This window comes from Babylonia areolata, chromosome 18 (assembly GCF_041734735.1).
Source record: "Babylonia areolata isolate BAREFJ2019XMU chromosome 18, ASM4173473v1, whole genome shotgun sequence".
In the NCBI taxonomy this organism is placed as follows: Eukaryota; Metazoa; Mollusca; class Gastropoda; order Neogastropoda; family Buccinidae; genus Babylonia; species Babylonia areolata.
In genome coordinates, this window is record NC_134893.1 from 31,743,786 (window position 1) to 31,754,838 (window position 11,053).

An 11,053-nucleotide genomic window follows, 5' to 3' on the forward strand; every position below is an offset into this window, starting at 1 on the left:
TCCCCTGCATTTTATTTCCATTGATGAGATTGGCGTTCGGGCAATCCATTTCACCACACACAAGAGTGAGCTGTATTATTCTATCATCCTTGCATGCTGACTATTACTTTACTCTTGCTCTGATTGTGTTATGTGTATGCATGTGCACATATATCTGAACTCTAGATGCAAGGCATAACCCCATAATTAGTTCTATTTTCAGGGCACAAGCACACCCCAACTTAAGTTCCTTGTGACACATGCACAATATATAAAGAAAACGAATACAGGGTAATAAACGAGGAGCTGAAGTAGAGGAAAAAGTGATGAACAAGACTAGCAGCTGTTCAAAAATAATAAGCAGGGGCTGCAACATAAGAGTGGAAAGTGGTTGATTCACAAAATACATGCATGCAAACTATTGGAATTAGACACTTGTTGCATGATAGGTAAGAACAGGCAATAAAAGACGATGTAAAATAAATCTCCAGTTTTATTCAAAGAAAAAAAACCCATTCATGCAAACACCTGTCTGCAAATAAGGCGAAGAGAACTGTTAAATCTTCCATCTTATTGTGATGAAAGTTCTAAACAGACATGAGCATATTTCCTCCAGTATCACATGCATCAATTTTTTAGTTCCTTGTTAAAAACAAAAACAATATGAACCAGTGTTAGCATTACCCGGACGTGGCAGAGCAAGCCAGTCCATTCCAGCATCACGCTCACTCATGCAAAGCTGTCACTGGTGATGCACATATTTCACTTTTTTTTTCTTTTTTTTTTTTTAACTGTACCAAAGTTCAAGTGGATGGATATTATCCTGAGGTTGGTTTAAAAAAAAAAAATCTCCAACAAGAACAGGTTCCACATCAAGTACACTAAGAAGTGTCCTGTAATGAAAAATAAGCAGTCAGCACGTATTGTAGCTGATGCTTAATACATCATACAACTGAAATCTCCTCATCTCTACTCCAGCTCCTTCTGGTTATTTTTCTCTTCAGTTACACACCAAGGAAGATACAAGCAATTAAGGCACAAAAACGCATACTGAAGTAAGAAAGGCACAAACATGCTTCCATGTGATATTTCAGAAAGAGCAGGTATCAGCCTTTTTCAGAAAAAATGTACAGATTTTTATTGGCTGGCTGTGTTCATGAGCTGCAAAACCCACGTTCACATGTAACTATGGGTGTGCTTTTATATCACCGTTTAACCCTGTAAATTCAGCAGCCATTCTCTTTCATCAGATGGAAAATGCTGGGTACATTTTTTTTTTTACAGGGTGTTCCAAGCTGAATGACAGATTTCCATTCATCCATGGATTAGGATACAACATGGGCTCAAGTGCAAAGAGGGACAATGAAACAATAAAACGGAAGTACGCTAAATGAAAGTTTGCTGTATGAGCATAAAAAAACAATTTTCTCTAATGGAGTGTTTTAAAATACACAGCAAAAAACTGTGGGTGGGACATTCAATGATTTGGTTTTTGTCTTATGCCATATGAAATTTTCACTCAACTGGGAAATATATCTCTAGAACCTACGCAATTGTCAGCAGGTCATACACGTAAAAGCCCAATTTTGCATATGAGTGAATGTGGTAGTCGCAGCCCATGGACGAAAAAGAAGTCTGCAGGTCTGACAACATCTTGATTTCATAAAGAATGAACACTTTTGTGCTGCTTTCTTTTCAGCAAAATTCTATGAGTTTTTTGGGGTTTTTTTTTTAGTGGCTCAGAGTGTGAGTTTTACTGGACCAGACCATTCAAAGCTTTGATTTCTGCAGCATAGTCTCCCAATGGAGTCTCCAGAATCATGGGAATGCCATCAAAACGAGGTTCGGCCATGACTCTTCGGAATCCACCCAAGCCAATTTTTCCCTTGCCAATGTTCTCGTGACGGTCCAAGTGACATCCAACACCACCTTAAACAATAAGAATTTAAATTTTGATTTTACATATCTGGAATTTACCTCTACAAGAACACAAAAATTGAAACAAAAGGACTTGTGAAAATGGCCACAAACTTTGCTATGGATCTTGAGGTTGGTAATATAGTGGACATAACAGTATTAACTATGAAAAATCTTCAAGTGAGAAGCATTTATTTCACAGTATTCTTCATAGATGGAGGGTTGGAGGATGGAAGGAGATAGGTATGTATTACCGCTTGGTGAACTCTACCAGTATTCAACAAAGACTTTGTCTTCTCTCTCAGTGAACATTGTAACAATATAAACAGCAACTTAATGCATTCATTTGGAAGAATTCAAGAGCTTTTTGAAATCTTACCTTTCGAATCATTCAGATGCATGGCCTTTAGATACTGAAACCCAACAATGGTGTCGAAGTCTGACATGAACTTTTCAAACCCTTGTTTTGAGGACAAATCATACCCTGAAACACAGAAAACTTTGTTTCAGATACTGAGGCATGGAAAAAGTTGACCTGAACTCCCAAGATCTTCAAAGAAAAAACAAACAAACAAACAAAAAAAGAACAATACTTTGCACACCAAACTTTGTCATGGAACATTTCCAACAAATCTGCAGATTATCTCCCCTTTGAACAAAAACGTTCCGATGAACAGGCAGGAATGAATGATTGGTTACGCCTGTAATGGAATAACTCTAAAAACAAGACACGTATATTTTCCATTCAGTAAGATATATTACCTTGTATGGATGACTGAACTGAAGGTACTGTACGGGTCATGTCTCTTACAGAGTAATCAACAATGGAGAGAGATTATGTTTTTGAGTTTATAATTGTTCCTTCCTGTGCAAAGCAAGATTCTTGTACAGACCCAGGTTGTTAACATCTGCAACCTACCAGCAGCGAAAGCATGACACGTGTCCAGGCAGATACCAATTCTTGATTTGTCCTTGACCCGATCAATGATGCCCTTCAGCTCTTCAAAACGACCTCCAACTGTGTTGCCTTGACAACTCATGTTTTCCACCACTGCAAAGGAGTAAAGTCATGGCTGAATACTGTGACAAAATAGATAATATATTTCATTAACCCCTTCAGTGCCAAGCCTTGTTTTTTTAAAGCTCAGTGACAACTATTTACCATGGGATTTTTGGTCATTGAGGGAAATAATCTTATCTTTATTTTTCCCCTAGCGAACTACTAAAATAAAGTATAAATGACCTATACTTTTCTGGAAAAAAAAAAGTGAACACACAATCCATTTATGACAACTTCACATGAATCAACTGATTTACAGTAGGAAAATTCCTAGAATAATGTGGATGAAAAATTTTCATCCTGGGGCACTTTTTTGCACACTGGAAGGGGACAGAAATTTCTGCCCTGAAGCAGTCCAGGGGTTTAAAGAAACAACACTTCAGTGACAAGAACTACTTATTAGCTAAATCATTCTCACAGAACTGAGCTGCACTATTTCTATTAATTTTATGCCCAGAGAACTGTAAGCTATAAATTAGTAAAAGCATTATGATATGTCTGCCGATCACTAAACGCAGTCCTTTAATTCTACTGCACAGTTTAGATTTAAACAGGTCTGAAGCAGAAAAGCAGGCAGGCAGTGGGCACAGAAGGGTTTCAGTGAGTTTTAAGATACTTTTCACTCCATGTAAGCTATACATAAATGTGCATTTATAAACAAAAATCAAAAACCTTGAATTTGAAGCATCTTCAAAATCTGCAAACTGATCCCCCTTTTTTCTTTGCTTGCAACCTTAGTCCATGCCTTTTGCAGCAACAGTAAATGAAGGAAGAAGATGAAGACAATGCAGCTATGAAAGTCCATTTTGGTTACTCCCTCTCATCATATATCCTGGCATCCACTAGAGTCACGAGATACAGACATCTGCAGTGCTGGTCAGAAGTCTGAGCAAGACTCTAAAGACAAATTTATGAAGTGTACGGTGACCCGCCTGTGTGGTCCAAACCTTCATATCTGAGCCAATAGCACACTCAACTCCTAGCAGGAGCCAGCCACCGTGTGAACAAACCCACAATATTTGCCTTTGAACCCATGGTCAAATCTGTGTCCTCCCAGTCATTAGGCTGTGATGCAAGCTACTTGGTCATGGCATCTGGAACATGCCGACATTTTTCTCTCTTGATCTGGCTGATGACAATATTACCGTTTTCAAACACTCCAATTCCTGTCTTTTTTGTCTTTTTTTTATATATATTTTTTTTAAATTGATCTAGGGTTCCCAGACCTTTTCCATACCAGACTGAAGACCGGATCGAAGACTTCCAACCCTGGAAATAGTTTTCCTGTTTTTCGAAGGCTTTTTTTTTAGACTTATCGATCTGTATGAACCCTGCTGAACCACATCCCCACACCTCTTTAAAAAAAAAACACAAAAAACAAAACAAAAACAACACACAGACACAAAACACACCTGATACTCCATCTACCTGTGATTTTTTCTTTGTTCTATCTGCCAGTGTACTTTACTACCAAAGCGTATTCTTCTAAGGAATGTTGCTGTGGACTACCCTTTTGATGCTGTAAGCACTATCTTTCCCTTCACTGTACCTAAATGAATTGACTTATCTGTTTATTTTGTCTTATCATCTTCTTTCATTTTATGTTAATGTTTTACATAAACTTGGAACGGACTCTCAAAGCCTGATCAGCACATTAGGCTTATCACCTTATGCAAAAGTCAGGCATATGCATGCATGTGTATAACTGGTGTGAAAGCGCTTTGATTTGTCTCTGTACAAGATTCAGCGCTTTATAAACACTATCATTATTATCATTATTATTATCTGTTGCCTTTTTCTTCATCTTCTTTTTAAAAAAAACAGCGGATGTGGTGTAGCATAATAATAACAACATTTCAATAACATTTTATTATCATATATCGTATTGTTACAAGCACAGGTAAGTGCTTTACAAATCTAGTATGTAAAACTGACACAAGAAAATACATAAAAGCAGTAGAAACATATAAAAGGATAATAAAAAAACAATCATTGATATTACAAAACCAAAATGCACAAAACCCACAAAGTAACATACTCTCAATACTACAACTGTTACACTCCAGCACATACACACACACACACACACAGAAAGTCCACATGCTCTGACACCTCCCTGAAACTGCTCACCTGTGATAACAAACTTTGTGTGCTGATGAGCCCAGTTGATGGCATCAGCAATGCTGTCCAGGCACTGTTCCACACTGATCTCCCCACACGTGGAGCCTGAAGCACATCACAGACAAAGTGTCAACAACGCAGACAGACATCGTTCTCCTTGCCTTTCTTTGCTGCCTCAAGCCCAGCTGACCTGACCACTTGGAATCACAACAGGGCAAAAAAAAATTTAAAAAAAGCAGGTAAATACTGAACCAATGGAATATGAGGGGGAAAAAACAAAAACAAATCATAAAAATAATCAATTAAATTACAACAAATAAAACACCTACCTGGAATGAAAATCAAGCACAAGTACAGTCATTTTCATGTCATCTACACACACACACACACACACACATATACATACATATAAACATACGTACATATAGAGAGACAGACAGACAGACAGATATATATGTATATATATATAAATGCAGACATGCCTCTGACACTGAGGACACCTGATTTTTGACCCGAGGATTAAAGAATTAAAGAAACTAACCTGAATATAGATGCGATTATATATACAGTGGAGTGGTGGCCTAGTTGTCCACCTGGAAAGCAAGAGAGTCTGAGCACACAGGATCGAATCCCACACTCGCTAGTATTTTCCACCCCTCCACTAGACCTTGAGTGGTGATCTGAATCCAAGTCATTCAGACGAGACAATAAACTGAGGCCCTGTGTGTAGCATGCACTTAGCGTACGTAACAGAACACATGGCAACAGAAGGGTTTTCCCTGTCAAAAGTCTATACAAAAATCCACTTTGATAGGAAAACAAATACACTGAAAGGCAGAAAAGAAATATATGGGTGGTACCATTCTGTAGCGACATGCCACCAAGAGGACAACAGCCTGAGTATTTTCACAACGGGTGCAATAGCCGAATGGTTAAAGCACTGGACTTCCAACCTGAGGGTCCCGGGTTTGAATCTGGGTAGTGGTGCCTGGTGGGTAAAGGGTGGGGATTTTTCCAATTTCCCAGGTCAAAATATATGCAGACCTGCTAGAGCCTGAACCCTCTTCGTGTGTTCACACAAGCAGATCAAATATGCATGTTCAAGATCCTTTAATCCATGTCAGCATTCGGTGGGTTATGGAAACAAGAACATACCCAGCATGCACACCCCTGAAAACAGAGTATGGCTTCCCACATGGTGGGGGTAAAAACGGTCATCATACACATAAAAGCCCACTTGCATGTACATACGAGTAAATATGGGAGTTGCAGCCCGCGAACGAAGAAGAATATTACAGAGAAATCTGTTGTGACAAAGAGCAATACAATACAAAACAATACAATACAATATGATATCATACAATACACACCTGGGTGGAAATTGTAGAGAGTGAGTCCTAGAGCCTCACACCTCTGAAGCTCCTCCAGTAATGACTCACGACTTTTTTTCAGTGTCTCTGGGTTGGGGGAGCCACAGTTCATCAGGTAGGACCCATGAGGAAGGATCGAGTTGGGCGGGAAACCGTGTTCCTAGAAATCAGAGACATGACTGTGGAGCTCTTTGCAAACAACATGTGAAACTGTGTTGCTCTGATAAGGAAAAAGAACTAAAGCACAACATATCAGAATGATATAATCTTGGAACAATAAAATTGAAATAATTTCAGCACAATGTATCAGAATTAGATCATTTTAATATACTATGCTATAATAACTAAATCATTATAGTGTAATATATAATAACTACATCATTTTAGCACAATATATGTGAACAAAATCAATATGTTTGAATGGAATCATATTAGCACAAAACAAAACTGGATCATTTTACAGTAATATGAGAACAAAATCATTATAGCACAGTATATGAACTGAGTCGCTTTTGCACAATATATGAACTGCATCATTTTAGCAACAACAGAACTACATTGTACACCATTTTACATTGGTGTGTGAGAACTAAATCCTAGAACAATATATAAGAGCTAAATCATTTTAGCACAAAATAAAAAAAATAATCATTATCTTTAAAACAGCTAAAACCACAAAATCCAATAGCATCTAGTTTATCCATTCCATGGAATATCCATGCAATCAAAATACAGACTGACCACTTGGGAACATAATTTGCTACACAACAAAAAGGAAATTTTCTATCTAAAATTACGTTTAAATAACATACTTACCGTGACCCAACTAGTGCAGACTCCGGCAGGGGTCTGACATTCCTGTCCTGTGCAAACTACTATCCACCTATGTGGAGAAAACAAGAGTACTACGGCCGATAACCTCCTGGAAGTAGGTAACATCCCCTTTGTCCCCCTGGCTAGCGCCCTCTGTTTTTCTGCTGGGAGAAAGAAAGTGACAGAAGCTGTTTGTCCTCACCTTGCATGAGGCCTTGAACTTGTCAGCTGCCTTTGGATCCAGCGGCTTTGAGGCCCAGCTTCTCTGTGACCTCAAGAACAAACCAAAAGCCTGTCCACCCATAGCCACTGCTTCCTCCACTGCTTTATGTAAACCCCCTGCAAATGTAAGGTTCCAGAATGACATCTAGAGTCTATGTCCAATCATGATCATCAGAACAGCAGAAGAGGCAACTACTGTCGGGACCATCTGGGCAAGAAGAATTTGATTGAAGTGGAGAGTATCTTGCCCAAGTTACATTCCCACTTTCCCCACCAAAGAGGACTTTAGGACAGTCAGTGTTGGGATTATCCTATTGTCAGCTAACAGGAAACGAAAAGGTTTTGAATATATTTTGTTCCTTGAAATTCACCCAAGACACTTTTTGACAATATTTTTAATCATTTCATTGATTTGATTTGATTTGATTTTTTTAAAAATTATTGCTACCATACATGACAACCCAAGGTGATATGTGTAGATACTTACATACATGTGATGCAGGCTAAAAACATAATTTACAAAGAATAAATGAATCAATCAATAAATAATCTAAAAAAACAAAAGACTAAAAGTACTTGAAAACTGAACAAAAACAATTTTCAAATAATGATAGGGACACAGTGATGGGTGACCAGAAGAGACTATAGTACTTTCTAACAACACTATTTTAAAATTACCCTGAACAAAAACTTATTTAAAAAATACAGACATGATCATGGGTGAAAAATATAACCAGAACTTTCTAACAACAATCAAATATATTCTTTACCACACTCCTGCTTAAAATTTGGGTGGGAAAAAAAAGAGATTTCTGATCAACAGTTCTATAAATAAATAAATAAATATATATATATATATACACACACACACACACACACACACACACACACACACACAAGCCTGTGGAGGCTGCAAGGCAGTAGAACTTAGAAGGGAAAAGACAAGGAAGAGTTCCTTTAATACCTGCAATGGAGCAGTGAGCACCAACCAGTTTCCTTGCATCCTTGGTGGTGGTTTGTGCACTTACAGCTTCATGCTTAATTTCCTTTTTCATTGCTATGTCAGTGTCAACTGCTGTGGACGGTGCTTGATCACAATCACCAGCAGAGCTCTTTTCTGTCAATTTCCTTTTAGTTTTGGTCTTTGATTCACTCACATCTTTCTTGTCTTTGGTGAAGGAAGCTGTAGACTGCTGAAGCTCTGAGCTCTTTTTGATTCTGCTGCGCAGCTGACGTCTGCTTGTTTGTTTGGAGTTCTGTGATGTCCGGTTTGACTGTCTCTTGTTTGTTGTTTGTGAAGCAGCTGCTGTACTAATTCGCTGTCTCTTGCTGTCAGGGGAGTCACTTTCTGGTGCCTGTGGATGGGACGATTTTCTCTTTTGCCTTTTTGCAGTAGATCTGTCCAACACTACATCCTCTTTTGCTGGTTGTTGTTTCTCTGGCACAGTTCCATCTTTGTCTTTATGATCTACGCTGGTTGATTTTTCAATGTCTGAGTCTTTTGTTTCACTGAGGTTGGCATCTTCTGCTTCCACAACCTCTGTTTTCACTTGATTTTTGTCTGTCTGAGCTGTCCTCTTGTTCGATTTCTTTTTCCTGGCCATGGTTTAGGCTGAGACTTTATAACAGATTCAGAGACTTGTGGTAACCCTGCAATAAAGACAAGCTTTAGTGCTGAAATTCAATCAGACAAATAAATATCAACATTATTGGACTTTATAGTGGCAAATAAATGATTCAATGAATAAGTACCACAAAACTTGATTGTATTTCTAACGCTCCAATCCTGTCTCCACTGGATTTTGTTGTCACATATAGTTAACTCCCTCATACTATGAACAGTGTGTGTGTGTGTGTGTGTGTGTGTGTGTGTGTGTGATGGTTGATAGCATTTCAGTCTACACACAGCTGGGGAAAGATGCAAGCTTTTTTCTTCCTTTTTAATACATACATGACTCCATCCAGAAAGACATCCAAGGGGATGTTACAGTTTTCAAGACAGTCTTCCCCCAGTTTCTGATGGGTATACACACAACACATTCTGACATATGGTTCTCCACTCCCAACTCCCTCTTCCAACTCTATGTGGAAATTATGGGGCATCACCCTATTGTTGGGGCTTCAGCTCATGCAACTGGCACATTTCTTCTTACAATTCATGCTTTTATTTCTGTGTGGGCTTGTACAGGTGTTAGCATTTTTCTTGCCTCTTTTAACGCATTTTGTTTGATTGACCCATGCCACTGCATCATGGTCCCTCAGTCATCTGCCACAAAGTCATAATATTGCTTCTATATAAGTGAATAGGGAAATGGGTGGTGCGTAATCTACTGTAAATTGATATGTGCTTGAAATAAACGATTTCCATGAGAGAGAGAGAGAGAGAGAGAGAGAGAGAGAGAGAGAGAATTTCAACGTAACGTCACTTATTGGGTTGCTGCTGGCTTGTTGATTTTGTTGTACCATCCCTACGCAGACTAACTTTGAAGTGTGCAACCTAGTATCCGCCTGTACTGACGTGGTGAACCAAATGATTGTGCTCGAGACACATTTTCGTCGTGTTGTGCTATTGACCGTAGCTCAAACTAACAACATATACTATCGAAACGTATCGAAATCCTATCGACACGCACCTCACACCAATGAAGCTGTCACTTACAGATTGGTCAAACCCGTATCTGCATGGGCACTTGCGATTTATCTGATATTCTTTTATCTGGGACACGCAGGAACAAGAACGCGCGAAAAGGGGAATAAACGTTCGATCGTTTTTTCGTTGCATATTAGAGTTAACTCCCTTAAACTGTGCAATCTGTAAAAACAACATTTAATTACACACACTTAACCGTGACCCAGCTAGTGCAGACTCCGTCAGGGGTCTGACATTCCTCGGAGTCTGCACCAGTTGGGTCACGGTAAGTATGTTATTTAAACGTAATTTTAGATAGAAAATTTCCTTTATTGTTTATTAGTTCCCAGGAAAAGTTGCCAAAATTTGCTCGATTTATTAAAGGATTTAATGTATTTCACTAGGAGTCAGGCTCAGACTGGATTCTTTACCACTTATGTTAAAACACTGCATCCTGTACAAATCCATGAGTATATGCATGATCATGTAGTAGTAGTAGTTGTGTTGAGACTGGCATTTGACTGCCAAGGCCACACGGCCTTTTTTTAATGTCCGCTCCAATATCGGTCTCCTTTTATTTGTGGGATACACATACGTTTTCATTTACATGTACTGTAATTCACTCGTCAAAGTCAATAGATTTTTCATTTAAACTGAAGTTCATGTCAAGGAGATTTTTGAACACATCATATATTTGTCTTTCCCCCCAGTACATATTAAACCAGTTACAGTATTATTGGCAAATGGGTGGTATTTTGTTATACCATTCTATTTTTATTGTTACGCTCCAAGTTACCCCTCAGCTCCCTCTTCATGCTCAGCTAGTCAGTTTGATACTGAGCCAAATACTTCATTCACAACTTTTGTTATGTTAAGTTGTGATCTGTGCATTTGACTAGGGAGTATTGCTTTCACTGTCCTCATTGTATTACATATCAGACT

The 11,053-nt window shown here is 38.6% G+C and overlaps 1 protein-coding gene across 2 annotated transcripts; it reads right to left on the reverse strand.

The window, feature by feature from the left end:
• Positions 1-14: 14 nt before the first annotated feature.
• LOC143292663 (putative endonuclease 4) lies at positions 15-11,053 on the reverse strand. Of its 2 annotated transcripts, none has more exons than XM_076603163.1 (8): positions 10,142-11,053; positions 8,447-9,132; positions 7,463-7,599; positions 6,448-6,607; positions 5,087-5,182; positions 2,816-2,947; positions 2,276-2,380; positions 15-1,908 (listed from the first exon to the last, which is right to left on the reverse strand). In XM_076603163.1, the coding sequence occupies exons 2-8, from the start codon at positions 9,084-9,086 to the stop codon at positions 1,733-1,735; spliced, it is 1,446 nt and encodes a 481-aa protein (XP_076459278.1). In that variant the 5' UTR covers positions 9,087-9,132; positions 10,142-11,053; the 3' UTR covers positions 15-1,732. The 2 variants fall into 2 exon arrangements, with proteins under 2 accessions (XP_076459278.1, XP_076459277.1); XM_076603162.1 differs by having other exon boundaries at positions 10,116-11,053.

Bases quoted from the DNA above. Each gene is read 5' to 3' on its own strand.
- LOC143292663 (XM_076603163.1), bottom strand. From the start codon at position 9,086: ATGGCCAGGAAAAAGAAATCGAACAAGAGGACAGCTCAGACAGACAAA. The intron at 7,600-8,446 runs GTATTAAAGGAA...TTACATTTGCAG, and splicing joins TGCTCACTGCTCCATTGCAG to GGGGTTTACATAAAGCAGTG. The intron at 2,381-2,815 runs GTAGGTTGCAGA...TCTGTGTTTCAG, and splicing joins GTGTCATGCTTTCGCTGCTG to GGTATGATTTGTCCTCAAAA.